Source organism: Carassius gibelio, chromosome A4 (genome assembly GCF_023724105.1).
Source record: "Carassius gibelio isolate Cgi1373 ecotype wild population from Czech Republic chromosome A4, carGib1.2-hapl.c, whole genome shotgun sequence".
Classification (NCBI taxonomy): Eukaryota; Metazoa; Chordata; class Actinopteri; order Cypriniformes; family Cyprinidae; genus Carassius; species Carassius gibelio.
In genome coordinates, this window is record NC_068374.1 from 33,331,080 (window position 1) to 33,356,509 (window position 25,430).

General features: G+C 37.0%; 2 protein-coding genes across 3 annotated transcripts in view; both read right to left on the reverse strand.

Moving 5' to 3' along the window:
* Window positions 1-21,150, reverse strand: part of LOC127978361 (ras association domain-containing protein 3) — a 37,569-nt gene extending 16,419 nt beyond the window's left edge. The window contains exons 1-2 of one of the 2 annotated variants that reach the window (XM_052583195.1): window positions 20,533-21,150; window positions 9,167-9,300 (exon numbers count right to left, since the gene is read on the reverse strand). In XM_052583195.1, the coding sequence (XP_052439155.1) occupies window positions 9,167-9,300; window positions 20,533-20,965 (567 nt within the window). In that variant the 5' untranslated portion in view covers window positions 20,966-21,150. Of the gene's footprint in view, window positions 1-208; window positions 758-9,166; window positions 9,301-20,532 lie in introns of those variants that run through there. The other variant, XM_052583196.1, reaches the window with a different exon arrangement.
* A 982-nt stretch (window positions 21,151-22,132) lies between these two features.
* Window positions 22,133-25,343, reverse strand: LOC127978513 (uncharacterized). The gene is made up of 6 exons (XM_052583214.1): window positions 25,178-25,343; window positions 23,427-23,683; window positions 23,215-23,337; window positions 23,070-23,128; window positions 22,690-22,962; window positions 22,133-22,605 (listed from the first exon to the last, which is right to left on the reverse strand). Coding segments are annotated over exons 1-6 (759 nt in total). The 5' UTR covers window positions 25,180-25,343; the 3' UTR covers window positions 22,133-22,560.
* Window positions 25,344-25,430: the final 87 nt, after the last annotated feature.

Consider the following 25,430-nt stretch of genomic DNA (forward strand, 5'->3'; position numbering starts at 1 on the left):
ATTTTAAAATGAACAGCTGATACCCCCTGCATACCAATATACACTGTAAAGTTAATAGACTTCATATGTAACGTTATATGTATTGAAATATATAGACTGTAATCTGAAACAGAAACGCATGGTTGTGCCATTGTAGGCCACGAAGGCTTCCATAACAAACAAACAAAGTAATAAACTGAGATAACTGAAATAATGCAAATATATTCACCTTGAGGTTCGTGGGTTTAACTGAAGGCTTTTTGAACAGGGAAGTTCTGGCAGTGAAAAAATATTCCTCTGAATCCTCTTCCAAACTACTGTATCCACTACTCATTGTGCTCGTCCACGACATTTGAAGAGAAACTCTGACACATCCAAAAACAGGTTTTATATGTGCGCAAAAACTATGAAAAAGTCAAAGGGATACGTGACTCTACGCCGCGAAACGTGAACGCGAGTCACCTTCGGCTTTATTGCTTCCTAAAAGACGAAACAGTCGGCGAATTCCAGAATTACTTGACCGTTTCTGGCTAAATGTGTAAGATCTAGAACTAATAAACGTATGAAGTGTAGAAACTTCAACTTTAAATACTTTTAAAACGCCACGGAAAATGCGACCGGTCGAGTCCTTCTCAAACACTTTTCAACCTAAACTGTTTAATAGACTGAACCGAAGCGGCTAGAAAGAACACACCCACAAACACACACACACACACACACACACAAAGAGAGAGAGACACACACACACAAAGGCGGTTCCTCATCCAGTGAATCCTGTTGCGTCTCCTACCTGCGTACCTGATTAGTGTTATTTTCAATAACGTTTCTTTCATAAACGGCGGGGTTGATATGATAAAATAAACAAATGCACAAAATAATAATAATAATAATAATAATAATAATAATAATAATAATGTATTAGTAGAATAGAAATAACCATGGCAAACAATTCTTCCGCCGAGTAAAATAGTTCTTTAATCTTTACCATAGATTGTATGATTTGTCTGTACTCTGTCGTCATAGCAGCCGCTTGGCGTATTAATACAGAATTCAAATAAAGTGTGGCGGCAATTAATAACGGTTTCAAGCGCATCTAATTAACTCATAAGTGATAGTCTTAACTTTAATATGACCGTTTTATCTATCTGAAGAGCAAAAACTGCTGGAAATCTTTTAAAGTGTAAGTTCACTTACCTCTATAAGTATGCAACATATATAAGCAAGCTTTCTTATTTATTTATCATAGCATGGACTACTTCCAAAGTTGGTACAAGCCACCATCTGATCTAAAAAATATAGGTTTGGGGCATTTAATAGAAGGCAGTACACCCATATGAAAGGGTGTAGCTGTGGACCAATGCAAAAGTGAGGACCAACAAAGTAAAAGAAGAAAACAGTTTGATGATAGATTTCTGTGAGAAATGTATGCGAGTGCATATATCACAGCAAGGGAGAACTTGGTTCAGTGACCTACACAAACATTAGAACGACACCTTAAACCTTGTGAATGTCATTTAACATGTTTGGACAGGAACCTGTAACAATCGGTTGGCACCACTTTTACAACTTTTCACATTTGCTCTACTCCACAAGCAAACCCATTATTTTTGGCGTGTTTGGTTCCAGATCACAAATGTATGGAGAATTATAAATTTGTTCTAAAATTACATACTGAAGTCATAGCATGCAACAAAGTTCTTGTTTAAAGCTAATTCTTACTCTATTTGCTTAGAAGACCACAACATTTATGATATCCTAAGCAAATTTTCCACTATATCCATGACAGCGCCTCAGCTTTGGCTTGCATTATCAGTCAGGCGAAATTCATTACTGCGACCATCGCCAAACAGATTTTATCTTAACTTCTAAGAGCTCCAATCCAAAAAAATGCAGACATTATCTTTACTATGTTAACAGCTGCTTTGAAGTTTCCAAACAATTTTCCATTTTATACATGTATATGTTGTGTTTTACAGTGCATCGCAAATGATAACACCCCACCCAGTCGAGAAAAAAGTCTGATTCCAAACAGTGAAATCCAAGCAACATCTGCAGTAGATCAAGAACGGGGCAACCACGCCCCACAAACTGCAGCGTTCAAGAGGTTTGTGTAAGGACAATGCTTAATTTAAACTCAAGAACATGGAGAAGACCTAAAAATACTCTGACAGAAAAGGAACAGCTAAATCATGCAAACCAAAGGCATTTTGACTATGACAAATTACCCAATACAATCTCACACCAATTTGTAAATATTTTACCTTTTGGTTAATTGGTGGTGAAAGGCACGTTCACACCTAAAATAATAACTAGGCCTTTAACTATAAAGTTTTAATAATCATTCTAATTCCACAATAATAAAAAAATACCCCGCTACAACTAAATTAACGTCAGATGAACAATATTGTTGAAATCATTCTCAGAAAGATTTTTCCATTTGATAAATGATTGACAGCCAAATGAGGATTTGGGGAGCCTGAAAATGTGAACTTTTGAACTTTTTTGCGGAAAATTGGGAAAATGGTGATGTTATAAGTGTGAAGTGAAGTGACATTCAGCCAAGTATGGTGACCCATACTCAAAATTCATGCTCTGCATTTAACCCATCCAAAGTACACACACACACACACAGCAGTAAACACACACACCATGAACACACACCCGGAGCAGCCATTTTTATGCTGCGGCAGCAGTTTGGGGGTTTGGTTCCTTGCTCAAGGGCACCTAATATGACTAATATGACTGCATATGTCTATATGGATATGTGCACAGGAGTGTAATGTTTCTTTATTAAGTGACATTGCTCACTACGGGCCCGGCATGCATTATACAGCATTTAGCCATTTTTACGGGTATACTGTAGTCTACTCTAAACTTTTCGAAAATGCAAATTAAAACTTTTAATATATTTTTAATATATCCACTGTCGTGGAAACATACAAAGAATATAATAAATGGACTGTGTGGATGAAATGCACAATAAATTGAAATAGCAATAATAACTTCCATAATTTAGTGCTATCGAGAAACATATTAAAATGTCTCAGTCCACAAGGAAACTCGTTCCCAAGCCCACTCTGCTACAGAACAATGGGGTCTGGCAGGAGGGACACAGAGGTGACCTGTGACTGCAACCTGTGGTTTTTCCGGTTTTGGGCTGTAGCCTTCATTATACATTACTCACATTCCTTTGCTGAGCGGGATTGGCTCATGTTCCCAGCACACAGGCTCTGTCTATGTGCCAGCAGTTATATGAGGGCATGTGGAATTTCTCGTAAATCAACTTTCAACAATTTCTTATACATAAACACAAAGAGTTTTCTGTGAATGTGTGGATGACCTCAGGAAGTACACTTATTAATGTTTGATCTCATCAGGAAGGGTGTGGTTTGGGAGGTCATGCATAAAGCCATTCCAGTCCTCTAATTGTCCTAAATTATAAGGCTAAACCTGTAACTTTAATGACAAATTACCACATGTTTAGTGTTTGCTCTTTTTTTATGCTTTAAGAGACCATTGAATCAAGGTAACTTTAAAGAATTACTTTGCAAAGATGCTTTTAAGTAAGTAAGCTTTTACACACCCTCATGTAACACAAAAAGCACAAGTGATATAATAAATATAAATGTTTTTATCCTCTGACACTTTAATCTATTTTTATCAAGCCATTTTTATCGAGGTAACTAATACTGTAAAGCAAACGCCGGCATCCAAAGGCACAGTAACTCTAACAGTGCATGACAACAGAGGCATGACTCCTATCAGTGTCTAAAAGCACGATTTTGTATAAGGTGTTGACATTTAAAAGGTTTTTTAAGTTTCCCTTTGCTTAGTCACTCCAGAAGTTATTTTGGGATGATCAAGATATGAGAGGTAGACTCAGAAAGACAAGAACCTGAGGGAAGCCGAAGCAGACAGTGACCTCAGCAAGATCCAAGCCGAGATCAGGGTTTTCTACACAAACAATCAGTGTTCGCTGTCCCTAGATGGAAATCGTAGTCTTTTCTCCGGCCAGACCTCACATATCCAGGCAGTAAAGAAAGACTAAATAGAATATAATTTGGTACCAGAATCCATACAAAGGACACCCACATTTCACGGTTTAACTGCAGGACATGTTCTGTCTCGTCTTGTGGTTGGTTTCAGAAGGTCGCTTGAAGTTTTATAGACTGGTCTGGTGTCTACAGTACATACATGCATAATTGTCTGTTATCCTACAATCTTTTGAATTCAGCAGTCTAAACCCCCAGGAAAGCATCTACTTTGGTTAAAATCGTTTTATCTTAACATAAACACTGTGCTGAGATGAACCTGAACAACAGCTTGATTGAAAACTCTGAACCTACAATGGGTTCATGATTGAATGAAAAGCCAGTGGAAGGATGAAGATAAGGCCTGATGGATTGTGAGAACAAATTTGACCTGAATACAACAGTGCATTAAACTAGCATATCTTTACAGCATGTTTACTGTATTTTTGACATTTTAAACCTGTTTCACTGGTTAAAATTATATTGGCTCGTGCAAATTTTAGAGTCAGAACAATCCTCTACTGGTGTCAGGGAACAGGTTTGTTATCAGCCCAAAAGGTTTGTAAATACGGCAATATGCAATCCGACCCGTTTTCCATCCAGCTGAGCCTGCCAGCTAATCCAGTCCTTCTGAATGTGGTGACGGCTGGGAGCAATTAGCAAACACTCATTCACATGCGCTTTTCCACCGAAAGGTACTTTATTAGTGTTTGATATAGAAGTAGCCATAGAAACTGCTCTCTGGTGTTCGGTCAAAGGGTCTTAAGTGTTAGGGGCTCCATTGTTTCATTTACAAATCGAGGCTAGTTTAATTAAAAGCACTATTTGAGGACCTGAGAACACATATATCCATGCATGTATGCATTGTTATTGCATAGCAACATTTGGAAAACAGTAGTAAGTTCCAGAAAGTGTTTTGGATGTTATGTGAAGATAACATCCTCTGACATAGCAATGATGATCTGAAGAAAGAGACGTAATTAGCTCTTAGCTTATTCTGCTAAGAGGGTTGGTCTTCTTTAAAGCTCTGTGAACTAAAAGTGAATTATGGTCATAGATTGTGGTCCTCAATTAGGTCAAAGGGCCTACATAGTAGGGTATTTATAGGTTCCTTTGGGTCATCATGTGACAGTTAAAAGCCAAAGTGAATTCTTCTAGCATTCCAATCCAGCTAAGAATGACACATTTTCTCAAGCTTTATTACTGGAGCAATAGTTGCCAAATTCTTCTTGCAAACTCCTTCTAAGCAACTGTCATTCCAAGCTTACACAATTAATGCAATTCTTAAAGTTCGACGAACAAATCAGTTATTAAATTCTAAAATAGCTACATTTAACCAGCTTTACAGAATTTTAGCACTCAAGGATCAGCTGGAATTTGGCTCCAACCCATTCGGAGGATATAGACTAAGCATTCAAACAGCAAATTTACCAAAGTGCACAAGCAAATCCAAACTAGAACATGTTTTGCACGGATGCTTCATTATTATTATACATAAAAAATAAAAACTGTTATAACGTTCACATCATGTAATCGTTGCTTTAACTTGTTCATTGTTTCTGCTTAAATGAATACAGGTATGTGACTATCCAGCTAACAGGGAACATTTACAAAACATTGGTTAAAATTCTGGCAAAGTTCTCTCAAAGTTCTTTAAATGTTCTTCCAGTAACGTTGACATTTGAACTTATACTATACATTGTAATTTTCTCAAAACATTAGCACAAAAACATACATCTTTCATGGAACTTTTTTATCGGAAACATTATATTTAGATGTTCTTGTAACATTTGTTAAGTGCTGTTACTTGTTTCAAAACGTTCATAGAACTTTGAAAAGAAAGATTCTCATAATCTAAAATTGCATGTTCCCTTCACGGTTGGTAACTTAAAGAGAATGTTAACAAAATTATCTTACAACATTTTATTAGATGGGAAACTGCATGAAATTATGTGACAGTCACCAATTATAATTCAACACTCTTATGTATTTATAATGTAATCTATTAACATTTGTTTTCTGTGAAGCTGCTTTGAAACAATATATATTGTGAGAAGCACTTTACAAATAAATGTGAATTAAATTGGACAGAACTCATATTACCAGCATGTGTTCCTGCATAATAGCATGTTAAACCTAGTCAAACATCACGTTATCTGTCGCTGAAATATGATGCAGGCATAAACTCTCGACCCAATGTGATGCAGAGCCAAATCAAATTAGTCTAAGTGAATCAGCTAATTGATTTACAACCTCTTCACATGACCTGACACTGTACTGCAGACATGAACTTTGACTAAAATATCTTTCCTTCTCTACTGACAGTAATCAAAGTCTTACAGGAACAAAAATCAGTGCTAAACATATAATAAACTGGGCCAGTACAGACCAGATTGTGTAATGTTTCCCCATATCTTTGTTAGTAGGGGTCACATGGGCGTGTGGTTTCTGTGGTGGAGTAAAAGCTTCGCCTCTTGCATTTTGGACCCGCTTCACCACCCAAAGACTTCCCAGCATTCAGTTCTCGCCCACCAACAAACTGCTGTCTCACAGGAAAAATGACCGAACTATATTATTCTGAAACATACTTGTGCTAAAAAGTTTGTGTTGCTGTAAAAATTATGTTGTTCTTGTAACTTTATGGTAATGATGAGTTTACAGAAATGGACTGGCGCTTATTAGTTATTATTGTGGTCAATGTGGGTTTGTGTTTGTGTCTGTGCTTGAATCGAATGTGATGTGTGCGACTTGTGTGTGTGTGTGTGTGTGTGTTTACTGACTTAGTTAAGCTGTAGGCATCCTGTGACTGTTTCCTGACAGGAAACTCTCTTTATCCTATCTCTGTCTGTTTGTTCCTTTTCATTTGGATCATATTTACACCTCTGTTTCTTATTCAGACTCACACAATATTCCTGATCCAACAGTTCAGGCGTAAAACAGCTGTTTTTCCAAAGTTAAAACACATTTACAACAGCAGCTATACAGTTATCATGTAAAACATCAGATATGAATCACTCTTAGACTATGCACAGACATAAACACGTTTATTAAGGTATCTTTAATAAACATGGAGAGTAATGATGCTAAATTGTGATTGTCAAGTCTGTGAAATAACAAACAATATTACTTGGTTTTGGGTTGTTACTTGTTAAATAATGATTAGGAATTTATTTACCTGTAAATACATAGTTAAAATAAAGCTGTAAGAACTGATGAAAAACATGTTGCCTCATCAATTAACTGAAATAAAATAAACTGAAATACTAAAACTAAATATATGAATAAAAATAATAAAACCACCAATTAAAAAAAGCTACATACTGTAGAAATATTCAAAACAATTAATAAAAAATGACTGAAAATGAAAACTAAAAATATAAAATAAAGGCTAGTCACAATATTTTTACATTTTCTCAACAAACTTTATGTTGTGTCTAATAGTTTTGATGTACATCTCCACCAGTAGTTTATCAATGGTTTGTTTCTTAATTGTTAAATGTGTGTTGAAGTAGACACCTTGTCCTCCCTCAACAGTCAGCAGTTTTGTGTGCACTTGTCGTGCCCTGACTTTCCTCTGGAATCTAGGGTCTTTATAAAGAGTCAAACACACGCACACTAAAATAAATGTTAGACTTGTCTATGTTTAGTCTATGGCAGACGGCTGGTTTCTCACTGTCCTGTGACGATGTTCACACCCATGCTTAACCCAAATGACTAACGAACCAACATCAGATCTCACACATGATACAGCATCATCTAACAGTGCAATATGTACCAAACGTCCATAAAACAAATAAATAAACCCCATAACTTGAACAGTGGCCCATACATTTTTTGTTTGTTTGTCAAAAATATGACTAAACTGGGTCATATGAGGACGTGTGAGGCAATAACTGTGACAACATTTTGTCAGTACATTACACAGCCTATCAAGAAACGAATCCCAAAATGTCTAAATTATATTTTACCCCCAAAATTAAAAGGGGAAAAAAGCTATAGTTATATTTTGCACAATTAAAAATATTTTTTAGGACTATTAAGTGTATTTTGATGACAATTAAGCACATTATTCTCTAAAATTCTCAATACTATAATGCAAAAAAATAAAATAAATAAATTGTGAATTGTAAATTGTGTCGGCAAACGCTCATTTAAATTATATTATCATATTAACTTAATGATATTTCAATTTCAAATAATATTTAAAGCAGAATAGATTTGAAGTACTACCATGCATTTACAGTTTACAAATTACTTTAAAAGTACTTTACAAATGTACTTTAGCTTTAATGTACTTTTAGGGGAATAAATGTTATCATGAAAATAATGTCACAATGTCACACATTTTTCATGAAATGCACCCATTTATAAATAATTTGAATCCATTTTGTATTTGAACCAGTCACAGTACAATGAGCGTTTGTAGCCACAGTAACTCAGCAATTTACATATTCCAATATCTCTTCCAGCATTGCACTAAACTGACCGAGCTGGATTAGTGTGAATAGCACACATACCACACTAACCTGTCTGCTGACCCCGCTGGGTCACACACACACACACAGCTCATCTTTCATTCATACTGCACAGTTTACAGAGCATTGAGAGTCTTCACAGCACAGGCGCATGAGAACAAAACTGGACACTATGGGGACCGGAGGAATTCTGCTTAAGAGTAATATCCTGCAATTGTTATATTCCATGCCAAGTGCAATGGAAATGAGCATGTGTGTTTACACTCATATGGTGCTAAATAACAGTGCATCATCCTTTAGCTAAAACACCATTGTGTCAAAGTAAAGACTAAAGAAAAGCAATAATTACTATAAGCAAACCATGATCAACACACCCTTAAACCTTCAGCATGATGTCTGCTTATGGCCGTACCAAAGGACTATTAATCTGTTATCTGCCAATGAAGATTAAAATAACGTGCACCAAAACCAAGATTGAATATAACATTGCTCAAGCTAAGTTTACATCAAAATTGAGACTAGTTTAGGTAGTTTATCTGCTACTGTTCTCCCCCTTGTGGTCACACCTAACCATCACTATCAGATGACTCTGATTGTTGTCATTTAACTTCCCTATTTCAGAAGATATTGAACTGAATGTGCATGTCAGTGAAAGTAGACATGAATAAACTCTGTACTCACGCTGTCTGAGGACTGATTGTTGTTAAGATGGTCCTGAGCAAGAGGGTTGAGTGGGTAGCCATTAATGGATCCGTTCTGATGACAGTCTAGCGCCACCTGGTCACGGCACTGAGCATGACACGTGTATTTACAACCTAAAGAGAGAAAACAAGAACAGACAGCCATGTTATTCCACAGTGTGTATTAACTCATCAGTTAAAAACATGCAACAACTTTGCAACATGTGCAGAATATTTCGAAAGCATTTCTGAGGTTTTATCTCCAGGTAATAAATTAGTTTCCAAAAGCTAAGAAAAGTAATAGCACAACTCTCCTCAACAAAGTGCATCGTATCTGTTCCGGTCTGTAGGAGATTTATTGAAATATGTTGGCTTTTCTGTGAGGCTAAATGGAAAGCAAAAAATCGGTTTGCAAATAAGATGGGGCACATGCAAATTTTTAACATAGAAACGTGTAGACGTGTTTAAGGAAATTGAAAGACAACATCATGTGCATTAAGACGATATAAAAGTGACAGTGTTTTGAGCATCAAATACAATGCATTGTTAAAATAAAAAGAATCTTTATTTTCTACGTAAGTTGCATGCATGCATTTTAACTATTTTAAGTGAAAGTTTCTGTACTGAAAATAATGCATTCTTCCTGATGCTGGAATGATTCCATATCTATCTAAAAGATGCACTGGATGTATAATTAATAAAACTGGATAGACAATAAGAAAAGCATACTCTGCTTAACAATCCTCACCAGTGTTCACAGACAAAATAAAGCACATATACTTGCTTATTCATCTAAAGTTGATTACATGAGGCATTTCTCACTATTTTTTTTTTTCTGTCACTGTTATGACTTACCTGAAGACTGATTCTTGACTTGCTGGGTAATTTTGCCATAAAGTTTACAGAATGCTGCTCCCATCCCACTAAAGTATACAAATGAAGACGCTTTCTGTCTCGAACGCTTAACTCACGGAATCCTGTCAGATACAAAGCTCATCCTGTGCAGTTCAGTCTCAGAACAGAAAGACAAACTCATCTCGCCCATTCAATCTCCACGGTAACTCATTTGTGTGTAACTCTCTCTCTCTCTCTCATTGAGCCCAGTCAGGTGATGTGACTGTCAAATGATGAAGCTTCAGTCAGCAATGGACACATAGTACGTGGAAGGATATGTACAGTAGGAAGAATTTTGTGGTTGAATACGTGTGCAGATGCATTTTATCAACACCCTAGATGCATCAAAATTACTGAACTGATTATTAGACAATTACTGTTCTCATACTAGTTTGTCACAGCAACTGTTGGCATTCTATGCCACTTAACAAAAAGCCAGATTCTGCCACTTAATAAAAAATAAATAAGGTATTTCTTATCTGAACAATTCTGACCTTTTTTTTCTCAGAATTGCATGATATAAACTCGAGAATTTCAGAATTAGGAAATAAACTCGCAGTTCTGACTTTTATCTTGGAATTGGAGGAATTGGTGTATGCTGGGACTAAACTCCCTCACTCATTCACTGCAAGCCCTCAGATATATAGAAGAAAAAAAAAAGGGCCCCTGTGGGCCCTGCTCCTGAGAGCTCTCCGACCGCTGCCACAACAGCAGGGTCCAAACCCTCAATCTGCTGAAGGTGAACCAAAAACAACTGATAGAAGCTCTCAGTGATATGTGTCGGGTCCCCGCTTATAATAGCAGCAACATTCACAAATGTTTATAGAACATGCGGGAACCTAGTATGCCTGTAGCTTTCACGCCTTATTTCATTTCGGAATATAAAAAATATCAACCCCGCCACTGTCACTTCAAGCATTCACTCCTTCTGCCTCTCTGACACTCACAATCTATCCACCCCTGACGATCCCGTCTCTCATTACACCACTGGACTCCACAATATTCTTAATTCCCTTGCTCCGTTAATAAGCAAAACTGTTTATTTTTCTGTCTCTGCCCCTTGGTTCACTTCCGATCTTAGTGAAAACCAAAGGTCGGCAACTTGAACGTCTCTACAGAAAAACTGGTCTCACTATTCACAAATAAATGTACAATAACCATATCTTACGTTATAGGAACTCCATTGCTAGCACCAAAACCCACTACTACTCTAGTTTAATCAATGCCAATAAAGGAAACTCAAAGTCACTGTTTTCCCAACTTAGCAATATCACCCAACTCCAGGACTTTCTCCCCTCTCAAATCTATACAACCTCTTTCTGCAACTCCATTATGTCCCTCTTTACTGAAAAATTTAAAACATCCACCAGCACCTTAAAACAATCCCTCACCTAAACATCTCAGCTGACTTTCAACCATTCACTCACTCATTCTCCTCCTTCCAGCTCCCCGCTATTTTAGAAATAACAGAACTCATTTGGAAAACCAAGCCATCTACTTGTCAACTCAATCCCCTCCCCACACAACTTGTTAAAGCCTGCCTTCCCTTCCTGGTCCCCCTCATTTCTGCTATCATTCACTCCTCTCTCACCACTGGGACTGTCCCTACATCCTTCAAAACTGCTGCCATTACCCCAATTTTTAAAAACACTGATACCGACCCTTCCGACTTCAATAATTGACGTCCTATGTACAATCTACCCTTCATCTCTAAAATCCTTGAAAAAACAGTTGCCCCTCATCTCCATTCACACCTATCACATAATAACCTGTATGAACAGTTCCAGTCCAGGTTCCGCCCACTCCATAGCACTGAAACAGCACTTATCAAAATCACCAACGACCTTCTCATGGCAGCTGATTCTGGACTCCTCACCATCATTATTCTCCTCCACCTGAGTTCAGCCTCTGATACCATCTGTTACACCACCCTCCTCAACAGGCTGTCTTCCATCGGCATCACCCACACTCCGTTAGACTGGTTCAAATCTTATCTATCTGGCCGCACTCATTCAGTTCGTTCAGATAAAGTCTTTTAAATCCATTCCCTCCTCCGTCACTACAGGTGTGCCCCTTTTCATCATTTACCTCCTCCCACTCGGCAATACCTTCCGCAAATTTAACATTCACTTCCACTGTTATGCTGATGACACACAGCTCTACCTCTCAACTAAACCCTCGTCCACTCTCCCGCCCACTTCTTTTATTGATTGCATCTCTAAAATAAAAACCTGGTTCACCAAAAACTTCCTCAAATTAAACAGTAATAAAACCGAGGTTCTCCTCATTGGCACCAAACTCTATCCAAAACCGATAGTTTTTCTCTCACTTTTGGCACACTATCATTTGAATCCCACATCAATACCATTACCCGGACTACCTACTTCCACCTGCGAAACATCAATCGCCTCTGCCCCTCCTTTACCCCCCACACTGCTGACATCCTTGTCCACAGTCTAGTCACTTCCCGTCTGGATTATTTTAAATCTCTCCTATTTGGCCTCCCTCACATATCTCTCCATAAACTTGAATCATAACTTGAACCTCCTCCATTCAACACATCACTCCTGTCCTCCAACAGCTCCAATGGCTCCCGGTCCAGCTTCGCATCCAATTCAAAATCCTTGTTTACATTCAAGGCCATGCACAATCTTGCCCTCCCATATTTGTCTGATCTCCTCCAGGTTCCCACTCCCTCCCGTTCCCTCAGATCCTCTTCCTGTCACCTGTCCTGTCACCTGTCACCTGTCTGTCCCCTCTGCCCGTCTCACCACTGCCTCTGGAATTCATTACCACCCCAACTTAGAAACATTGATTAATTCCCCCATTTTAAACACATCTGTTTAAAACTGCCTATTCCATTTGACTTGTTTTTTTGTTTGTTTTTTTACTTAAACTGTTTTATGTATTCATATACGGTGTCCTTGAGTGCAGAGAAAGGCGCCTTTAAATAAAATGTATTATTATTATTATTATTCTATTTCAGTTTTATCATGTGATAGAAAGACTAAGGCCATCTCAAGCTGAAGGGTAAACTCATCTAATCTGTGGCCTATTATGCATCAAACTAAGATTGCTGTAAAGACACAAAGCACTGCCATCAAGTTAGCATCTTTAAACATTCATTCACTGCTATATTGACACACTTCCCACATCTTTTTTTTTTCAAAAGTGTGCTAAACTGTTTAGAAGCAGATCTCTTAGAAGTGGTGAACGCTTCACTTCTTTCTGGGACATTTCCAAACTCCCTGAAAACAGCAGTTGTTAAGCCCCTCCTGAAAAAGAGCAATCTTGATAACACCATTTTGAGCAATTTTAGACCAACATCTAATCTTCCTTTTATAGGCAAACTGATAGAAAATGTAGTTTTTAATCAGCTGAACAAACACTTAAACTCAAATGGATGCCTGGACAATTTTCAGTCAGGTTTCCGTCTGCATCAGAGCACAGAGAGAGCACTCATTAAGATAATAAATGATATTCGCTTAAATTGTGACTCTGGCAAAATATCAGTGCTGGTATTGCTAGATCTCATACCTTGACTCTAGGGGTCAAACAACTAAAAATCAATTCAGGAATCTTGGTGTGATTCTGGAGACAGACTTTAGTTTCAGTAGTCATGTCAAAGCAGTAACTAAATCAGCATATTATCATTTAAAAAACATTGCAAGAATTAGAAGTTTTGTTTCCAGCCAAGACTTGTTCATGCCTTTATCACCAGCAGGGTGGACTATTGTAATGTGCTTCTCACCAGCCTTCCCAAAAAGACCATTAGACAGCTGCAGCTCTTCCAGAACACTGCTGCCAGGATTATAACTAGAACCAGAAAATCGGAGCATATCACACCAGTCCTCAGGTCCTTACACCGGCTTCCAGGATTGATTTTAAAGTACTTTTACTCGTACATAAGTCACTCAATGACCTCGGACCGAAATACATTGCAGATATGCTCACTGAATATGAACCTAACAGACCACTCAGATCATTAGGGTCGAGCCAGTTAGAAATACCAAGGGTTCACATAAAACAAGAGGAGTGCGCGCCTTTAGTCACTATGCCGCCCGCAGCTGGAATCAGCTTCCAGAAGAGGTCATTTGTGAGTTTATATCTCATAATTCTGACTTAATTTCTCAGAACTGTGAGATATAAAATCACAATTGTGAGTTATAAAGTCCAGATCAGAAAAAAGAAAGACTAACTTTATTTCTGAGAATTTTGTATATATCTCACAATTTTTACTTTAACATACAACTGCAAGTTTATATCTAAACTCTAAGGGAAAAGTCGAAGAAAACATACAAATTGTGAGGTGAAAACTAACAAAATGCAAGAAAAAAGTCAGAATTGTGAGATAGGAAGTCACAAATACCTTTTTATTTTTTTCAGAGGCATAGAGTCATTTTAGACACTCATTTTAGAGGGAATTTGATTAAACAAAAATGTAAAATACCCCTAGATTAATTAACTGTCACTCCGTCCCTTATACGGGACGCCTACATTTACTTCACTATATTACAATCAAATCTAATCTAATCTTGACAAACTATATATCGTTGGAAAGGTCTAAGACTCCCAAATATTTATTTTACCAATGTTTTTTGTTAAAAATGATGTAGGAAAAGTAATAGATTAATTTATGACAAGAGTGCACTCTCAAAAATTTACATTATAACGGGTTCTGACCAAAAAATACTTCTTCACTGCCTTTTTCTCTATCAAACTTTAGAAATTATTATAAATTATATATCAACTGAAAACTTAAAATCGCAAAATTCATCCTTTAAATCCTATTTTAAAATCAGACATTGCATTACTATGTAAATGGTAAATCAATATCATGTTACAAAATGTTTTTATTCATGAATTATAAAAATGTAAGTTTGGATCATGCACTATAAAGTCTATGTTCAAAAATGTGAGTGACAGTTTTGAATGTGTGTGTTTTAAAAAAAAAACATTAGGTCAACTTTCAAGGAGTTCACTACTATACGTAAACCTCAGAACTGACATTTATGCAAACAACACAACAAATCTGATTTTTGTGATTTTTTTTTTTTTTTTAAGACTACATGCCCAATTTTGATTTAATGAGGTCTTTTTAAAATTAGCCTGATCAGCTGCCATCTTGCAAAGGGTGCTTGCTGGTTTATCTCCAATTTATCAGTCCAGTCAACTTTCAGGTGTGTATTGACCTGTGGGGCACACCGGCACCTGTCAAGGGGTGCGCAATCATCAGTTAATTCAGACATTCCCTTGAGGATTTATGAATATGAGTTAGCAAATCTTTAGCTATTCACTAGGGGGCAATCTGACTCCCACTGCTAGTCGACAGTTAGCAGAGTTGGCTCGAATATCAATCACGCTTATTGACAAGATGAACAGTTTTGGGTTGTGAAATTAGACAAACTCACATCCACAATAAGAAGCCATGGTTCTCAAAATAAATGTTTCAAAGACCAAAGTATGTGTTATGTGAGCAAATTCACTTCATAACTCTACTGTGCTGTATGTTAGCACTTACCATGTATCTCATATATGTCTTTGTATATCTCCTTAAGAATTTTAGACATCTGGGACAAAGCTGTTGCTTAAATGTAACATCTCTGAGATGCAATCGTCTCGGAGCAATAAAATATTCCTCTGGGGAGCAGGAGGAACACTGCTCTTTTAAAAGATCAGCAGAGAGCAGAATGACACAGAGGATCTTTTATACTGGGGCATGATGGGTAATGGTAGTTTAAAGTGTAGGAACTGAGCTAGTGTATACCGACACACACATACACATGCACAAAATCAGTTTAGGTCTCTGGTGGTGGATGGAAAGTGCAGGCCTGTCTCTTTCTTAATTGCACTTCCCGTAATGAAGGACGGTGCTATCAATCAGAACCTGCCTGAGGAGCAAAACTTCATACACACACAATACAGTATTGTTCCATATTTAGACTGTGGTGTGACGGTGCAATATTTGGGACTCTGTTTCTAAAACTTTGCATGTTGACAGAGAACAAGATATTCGAGTTCTTAAACACTTCCCGCACAAACACATTACAGACAGCTCATATAACACAACAGTGTCATTCTCACAGACACCAATGCTGCACTTATTTGATCAAAAATACACAAAAAACTGTAATATTGTGAAATATTATTACAATTTAAAGTAATGGTTTTCTATTTGAATATATTTTCAAATCTAATTTATTCCTGTGAACAAAGATGATTTTCAACATCATTACTCCAGTCTTCAGTGTCACATGATCCTTCAGAAATCATTCTGATATGCTGATTTGCTGCTCAAGAAACATGTATTATTATAATGAATGTTAAAAACAGTTGTACTGCACAAAGATTAGCATTTATTTGAAATAAGATTTCTTACTGTCTCTACTTTTACTTTTAACTACATGTTAAATGTGTCTTTTGGACAAGTGGAAGTATGTTTATTCCATCCTCACAAAAGATAGAGTAAGCAAAATATGAAGCAGCTTGTGTTGAATCTTGAAACATCTATAAACTCTTTTAAGTGTGTTTGATAAAATATGTCCTCCAGACTGACAAAGTGACATCTATGTTGCCTGCTATTTCAGACTGACGTTAGCCGATTTTTTTAAATAGTGCTATTTCCTCATCAAATACCTCTCTCATATCAACCTCCTTAAACAATAGAATCTGTTTCTGGAAACTTGCAAGTGATGACTAAACAAGTAGCTGAGTCTGTCCTTGCTCATTTGATCACACATAACTATTTTTTTCTGTCTTTCTGTCTGTCTGTTTTTTGTTTTTTTTGGTAACTAACAATAGAGATTCTCTGTCGTCTCCATTCCAGATCGGCTCCACGCTGGGATTAGATCTGACCGCTGAAACAACACACGCTCAACAACACCTGCCTGTGACTAAACATCAAGAAGACACTCCATTCTTTTGCATGACTTTAGTCATTCAATCAGTAGACGTTAAACCGGTGAACTGTTTGGCATGTTATCATGAACCGCTTCCCACATCAGTGTCAGCTATTTAGTCTCGGCTCTGTCCTTCAGCAGATGTTTTTAGTGCTCTGCTCTGTTTGCTCGACGCAAGCATTGCTATACTAAGCACTGCATTTGTGCCTGAAAAGTGTGAGGTTTACATTACATCAACTGAGACACCAGGGTCCCCAGCAGCACAATGATACCACACACACACAGACAGACCACAACATAACCACTGTCTAGTGGATGATGACTGTTTAGTGAGCAACGGGTGTCAGGGCCAAAGAAAATGAATGAGCACCATGTTAACATATTTATTCAGATGTGCTGAATAATACACAGGACATCCCAATTATACTCTCTTTCATTTTGCATGCTCTGCAACATCTCTGATCACAGCTACAGAGACAGATTACTAAACATCACAATTTAGATTCAGTTTACTCCTATAGCCATTATTCAGTGGAAATGCATTTGATTAAGTCTAAACTTAAGTGCTTGAGGTTTTCAGGCTTTTAGATGTCACAGATCCCTAAATTTGATCATCTACACTTAAAACAGTGGATTAACTGATTTTAAAGTATAAAAATGTAATATCACTGAATCGACCTAAATACTACATATACATTTGTACCAACAAAACGTTACGTTATAATTTAAATAAGGTAAAAATGGCTCTTTAAGGTTACCACTTTTTACAGAGTGTATGGTTTCATGTATAAAGAGCCAATTTCTACTATGAAAATGTATGAAAGGTTATGTATTTGCTAGTTCGTTTTCATTATTTTAAAATGATTTAATAATTTTCAGCGTTAGATTTATTTATTTGAGTGCTTGTTTACATTAAAAAAAAATAATTTTGTAATTATTATTATTATAATAATTGAAAGACCCCATATTTGAAAACCCCTGCCATATGCAATGAAGACCGCTGTAGTTTAAGTTTAGTATTAAAATAATTTCCGTTGGAATGACTGATTTGATTTAGTCTAGTAAGCAACCACATATCAATGACCTACAGTAGCAACCACATGCAACATTTAGCATCATGGCGGTGATTTTTGCGCATGCAGTCACGTTCAGCATGTTTCAGAAAACGTAAAAATCTAGATTTATTATCAGTACTTATTTTGCATTAGTAAGACTTAAAATGTTAACAGTAGCAGGCTAAAAATAAATCAATTAAAAAAATCATAATTTTTGTACGAGAAATGACACCATATCTGTCCTCATTGTTCCATAGACCTGCAATGAATCAAGGATTTTGCGCAACTCAGACCCACCGGATGACTTCCACAGCAGAGTATCTTCCAGTCGCCTGGAGCGCCACATTGCTTTTGGGAAGCGGTAGAGGACTCCAGTAAGTCTTCTCAAAGCGTGGTTCCCCTGCGACTGCGTCAGCTGGTTGAGGGGAAGCTCACTGTAAGCCGAGTTTGTGCTGTGACAAGACGGTGTGCCTTCTCTAGACACACTGTCACTGCCATGACACAAACAGACAGATGGTTTGGGGGAGCTGACAGGTGTCAACACTCCTGTCAACATTCTCTGCAGCAAGGCAAGAGCATTTTGCATTTACAATGTCCCCGACAGTGGAGAAAATGATCTTACTCTAGTCGCAACAGTGTTTTTTGGAGGACTTTATTACCTGCTCTGCTATCCTGCCTTCAGACAGTGATATTGCTGGGTGATGGCGCCACAGATGTGCAGTCATGTTGGAAGTGTTTCCATTTGAGGAGGCTACACGTGTGAAACAGTGCTTGCAGACAGTAATATTTTTTGTTTACCGTTTTTTCTTCTTTGGCAGTATACTCAACGGAAAAAATGAAAATGTCTCCAAGACCACAGATTTTAAAGATACCGGTGCTTCCTCTTACTGTAGCCTCACTTCATCGCTGCTCGCCATGTTAAAGTGTGGAATGATGGATCAGCGCCCCCTAACTTTAGAGCATAGTGATTGAATATTTACTCGCGGGGAATAGTTTCCTCATCTCAGCTCATAGACAGGCAAATACAAACAGTCAATTCGGAGAGAAATAAAACACAATAATTTCAGATTATTTTGACTACAAAAACACTTTTGCATCCCACACAATATCAGTTTATCAGGCATATGCTTGCGGTCTTTAGTTCCCTTTCAAGGGAACTTCGAACTGCATCCTCTAGGGGTTGCTATGGGGAACACCTCATTTTGACCAGTGTCTGAAGCATACATGAAAAAACGCCAACGAGTTGGCTGGCGACAGCCCCTGACATTACTACCGGCGTGATTTTGGATAAAAAGGTGCCAGGAAAACACTCTGGGAGCGTAGGTATACTGTTTCCCCATAGTTCAAAGTTCCCTTGAAAGGGAACGTCTCAGGTTAAGAATGTAACAATGGTTTCCTGAGTAGGGAACAAGACACTGCGTCCTCTAGCTCCCTGCCATGCTTCGGACGCAAGTTTCAGACGAAGAAGTGAATGACGTGTTCTCCCGGCACCTATTTATCCATAGTCACGCCAGTAGTGACGTCAGGAGCTGTCGCCGGCCAAATCGTTGGTGTTTTTTCAATGTATGCTTCAGACATGGGTCACGACGAGGTGTTCCTTATAGTGACCCCTAGAGGACGCAGTGTCTCGTTCCCTACTCAGGGAACCATGGTTACATTCGTAACCTGAGACGTTTTATAGCAACCGGAATATGTCAGTCTATGGCAATTAATCATGTGCATGTAAACATGGTCACTGACAAACATTAAACAAACCTAAACAAGTATAACAAGCATCAAACCAAAGCAAGAAATCTCATTATCCACCTTAACTTCATTAAAACAGACATAGAGTTAGCGAATGTTACTTTTGTCCAGTTGTTCCACTTGAGTTAACACTTGTGAATGGATAACCTCTGCTCAAAGGCAGTTCAAGACAGAGAGCCATAATAAAGAGAATGAATTCAAGGATCCAAGAAGGTGACAATTTAATCAAAAACTAAAAAAAGAGGAAATACCCTTGCATACAATTTCACTGCTAGCCATGAGTATAATCATGATTTTATAGGATGACAAAATTTACAATACAAATTTGTCTGCAGGGCAAAAGCAGATAATGCTTTGCATATGATTTTTAGGAATGTTTTCACTACTGGGAACAATGCAAGGCATTCAGTCCGTAATGAAAACATCAACTGTCACTGCCAGTGACCATTTCACCTGGAAAGACCTGGAATTGATCAAATGAATTATGATTACACTTAGCTATTCGATTTGTCATATTTGTGACACATGTGGGTGACCAAGGTGCAACATGAATTTACAAGCCCGAACCAGTCTGTCAGCATGCCTGTAAATGTGTGTGTGGTGTGTGAGGAATCTCAAGAACATGCTAAAAGTTTATGAAATATTATCATGTAATATTTTTTAGGTACCTACTTTTTAACTACAGGAGCAGCATCAAATGTTTTGATGAACATCACAATATGGTGATGACCTTGTCTAGACTAATAATATAATATAACAATAAAAGTTCTCACCTGTACATGTCAAGCCACCGTGAAAAATATACGAGCAACACACATCGCACCAAGCGTACGTCGCGTCCTCACAAAACGTGTGTCCTTCTCCTTTCTCCTCTTTCACGCGGGGGTCGAATATCGTCCTCACATCCGGGGGTTTGAAGCCCCTCTTTCTAGACCGCTGTGCGGCTGCCCCGTTCTCTGCCACCTTCAGTAGCGCGTCGCTTTGCGCGGGGTTTGGAAAGACTCGAGGCCTCTGGGGAGACGGAGCTCTCCTCACCGCCTTCACCATGGCATTTCGCATTCTGGATTTGGCTTTCGGCGAATTCTTCTCCATCAGCTCAGCTTCTTCTAACCAAAGAGTGGGTAATCGGTTCAGTTGAGGCAGGGCTAGCGGTGACCCGACGGCGCAGAAGCGCGGTGGCGAGTACTTCCTATTGTGCTGCATCATGACTGCGCTTCCGAGTGCCGGAGGAAACACACAAACATCTGTAGATCCAAGAAGACTGTTCGTAGATATTTGTGATGAGACAGGTATCAGGCTTCGAGAGAATTTCACCGAGGTGTCTGCGGATGTGTTGCGCTCAAGCAGGTAAGACAGGTGCCCAGAGCGCGTCTCGTGTTTCACCTGAGCAGAGCTGTGCGCAAGATGCGGGAGCGCGCACGGTCTCTGGTTATTAGATCAAATCAATTTCCAGAAGCAGGGTTGTTACAGTTAACAAAAACTCTATATATAGATATATATAAACAATAATATAAACTATAATAAAATAAACGTTAACTTTATATGAACATTCTTTATATATATATATATATATATATATATATATATATATATATATATACAAGGGCGTAACTTTGGGTCTACCATTGGGGGGGTTACACTCGCGGCATATGAATAATTTTCTTGCGTAAAAGGTAACATGCTAATTTACACTACAGATTATTTAAAATATGATACTATCTTTCTTGCTGGCAAACGAAATTAATAAAGAAAACGAACAAAAGTATTCATTCTGAATATTTCATATTTTAATCTGAATGATGTTATGATATTAAGGGGGTTATATTAGTTGGATCTGATTTTTGGGGGGGTCATGACCCCCGTAACCCCCCTGCAAATTACGCGCATGTATATATATAAACTTTATTAAAAAAAAGTTTCATTTGCCCTAAATTAATAATAAAAAAGGACATACAAAAAAAGACAAACACTAAATTACTCAATATATATATATATATATATATATATATATATATATATATATATATATATATATATATATATATATATATATATATATATATACATATATATATATATATACACACATATACATATATATATACACACATATACATATATACACATATACATATATATATATATATATATATATATATATATATATATATATATATATATATATATATTTACATATATATACAAACAAATATAAAAAATATTAGTACAAACTATAATAACTGACTAGAAGCCTTTGGTTTAGTGGTTAAACAACGATCAAATCTAAAATTATTCAATCAAGTATAATCAACGAAATGTTTATTAGAAAAGTGGGTCCAAATACTTACTAGTAAAAAAAAAAAAAGAGACAAATTTACAAAATTTCATTTTTTTTAATATTCTAACATTGAAAAAAAAAAAAAAAATTTCATTATTAAGAAATGTTATATTCTCTTAATCACTTTAATGTTCAAGGATACCAAAATAAATATGTTAATTTCAAAACAAGTACAGTTTTAACATAAGGGCAAATAACAATAAGCATTTGGATGCTACATTAAATTACAAAAATAGTGGCGTTAAACATGTAAACATGCATAACGCTGGTTTTCAAAGCACGTTTTGAGGCATCATCTGTATGGTTAGACCTCTTTTTTATTCTCTTGAATGCTATGAGGATGTAATGTGAACAAAAACACGTCATCCTAGCTGGTTCACCGAACAAAACCACTTTTTCAGGTTTATAAAGTGCCTGTGCTCTTGAGAAAGCTGTTGTAATGTAAGGAGAGAATCTCATCTGCTCATTCATCTGCGCTCTCCTCTTTGGATTCATCATCAACTTCTCCCTGTGAAGGGATACAAATGTTTCAATGTGTTATTAGGCCAAATGTCATTGTTGTGAATAAGTGTGTTGTCACTGTGACTCTTACATTGCCTACATCCATGTTTCTGTTTATCCACGTGGAGTATTTTTCCTGTAGGTACCGGGCACCTAAGCCAATCACGTAGGTCACTGGATGATAATGGATGCCAACAAGTTGACTGGTGGCTTCACAGACCAGAGCCACATTGACTTTCTTGTCTTTCTGTTCTGGAGGCACGTCTGGAGAGACACTTCCACAGAAAGCTTCTATCACTTTCATGAAGAAGCTGTATGAGAGCGAGGACTGCAGGGTTTGAAGTAAGACCTTGTCTGCCTTAATCTGCCGGAGAGGTTCAGAGACGTTTGTATTATTGTTTGTGAACTAGAAACTAGAAACGGTGTCTGCAGAGACACCTGGTGGTCATCACCAGCGCTCAATTCACTGACCTTTTCATTCAGTTCATCACCTTGATCTCGAAGGAGCTCAGCCAGCTTTCTCGCAAGATCTGCCGAGAGAACAGAAATGAGCCGTTCAGATAGCTAATATATCTGAATCTGAGCGTGAAATCAAATGGGAAGAATGAGCTGTTACCAGACTCCTCGTCTTCTGGACCGTCCGCTTCTAGTCCACAGGGAGTGAAGTGCACCGAATCTGAGATCTCTGTGAGCTCACCGACCATGTTCTCCATCTTCTCTGCTTTCCCTTTGCCTGAAACTGACGGAAGCAAATCAGACAATCTCACTTCCTCAATAGGGAATGTTTTAAAAAACACTTTGAGATTAAGATTAATATTTCACACTTACTGACAAATGTTGCTGGCTCTTGTATACGTACATTATCCGTCTGTGGTTTAATACACTTTAAGAGAGACAGCAGTCTCTTCTTGCTTTTATTTTTCTTTGGTTTGCCGTTTACTTCTGGCAGCTGTGGTGAAGATGGGACGTCCTGCGGCAGACGGGTGTCTTTGGGTCGTCTCTTGCGGGTGTATGCCATCAGGAGTTTGAACTCCAGACTGTCCGCCGCAGGCGTCTGGACGTCACTGTAACTGTGCTGCTGATCCCTGCTCAGATATGCAAACACTTCATCAAAACATTTGGTTTGTGCAACTTAAACCGTATAAGTGCATTCAGTATGTCTTTCATTTACTAAACTGAATTAATAATTGTAATACACCAATACATAATACATCAAATAGATTTTTTTAGGCTACTTATGACTTCAGGATGTCTTCAGCTTATATGAATCACTGACTGTACATCATTTTACACAGTTTTTAAATTCCTATACATTTATTTGCGTGTAGAACTTTTTAATGAGAAAAATTACAATAAATATATTTTTGTAGTTGAAGAACATTAGAATATTATAAGGATATTCAGTGCATCAATTAAAAAACAAATAACATTTATATTAAATTATATATATATATATATATATATATATATATATATATATATATATATATTATTTTTTTTTATTTCTTTTTTTTTTTTTACAATAAATATATTTTTGTAGTTTAATTTGTAATTTATTTTATAGTTGAAGAACATTAGAATATTATAAGGATATTCAGTGCATATATATATATATATATATAAATGTTATTTTTTTTTTAAATGATGCACTGAATATATATTTGAGATTATTTGGAAAAATGTTCCATTAATTAATGTGGCGCATTTTTCCAAATAATCTCATGTATGTATGTGTGTATATATATATTATTAGATGCACAATGTAAACTTAAAAAAAAATTTCAATAAAGTTGAAGTACTAAAATGTATAATATTTATAATATATAAGACAAAAGCACATTACCAAATTACTAATTCAACTAAAATGAAAATGCAAAATATAAAAATAACAACAAATTCTAAATATTAATAAATACTATAATGGTAAAGAAATAATACTAAGGCCTACCTTCAGTGTGAACTCAGATAAATTGGGACACTTATATTTGATGTACACATATATTTTCAATTACGCTTAATTGTAATCAACCACGAGTTTAATAGAGCTATATAAAGTTAACTTAAAATGACCTTTAAACACATAATTCAAATGTAAGTGTTGTTTAAAGCAGTATTTCTTTAATTTGCCAAATTAAATGCCCTTACAATCGAAGTCTCGACCTTAAACGTATTATCAACATTTCTTAATTTTAGTTTACCATACGTTTTACGTAATTTTACAGTAAAGCGGTTTAATCCGTAATTCACGAAAGATGCACATTAGTTAATTCTACAGTATGTGCTCGATGTCACTTTGTAACACGAGTGAATGAGTCCGGGCATGTCCACCATCAGCCCTCATTAGTTTCTTTTTTCTCCAGTCTGCGACATTTCCATAAGTTTAAACATAAATAACACGCACGACTCGAGAGGTTTTGAAAGTTCTCTACGTATTTCTACAGAGGAACACGCCTATCCGAAGCCTATCCGAAGTCACGGAAGTGTCAAACAAACAGAAAGAAAACGATACGACAGTCCGAGACGGTCCGTATTACATTTATCTCTTGGTTAATAAATATAATGAAAGTTGAAACACTTACATGACTCGGTGTTGTGTCCGATGTGACCCGGACAGAGCAGACCGAAGTTTTAAGACTTGTGGGCGGGGCCAAACTGGCGCGTCATTACCATAGACGAGACGCGGAGTTGTTGATTCAACAAAAACTACATTCACCACAATGAGTCATTGACTTTCGACTGATATCAAAAGATAACGCAGCTACGACTGCAGTGTCCTGATTTATATGAGCGGTTTCTGTTTGGTAATGTTAGTAGCACAGGTCATGGCCCGTC

Bases quoted from the DNA above. Each gene is read 5' to 3' on its own strand.
- LOC127978513 (XM_052583214.1), bottom strand. The intron at 23,129-23,214 runs GTAACAGCTCAT...TTCTCTCGGCAG, and splicing joins TCCAGAAGACGAGGAGTCTG to ATCTTGCGAGAAAGCTGGCT. The intron at 22,963-23,069 runs GTCAGTGAATTG...CCTCTCCGGCAG, and splicing joins GTGATGAACTGAATGAAAAG to ATTAAGGCAGACAAGGTCTT.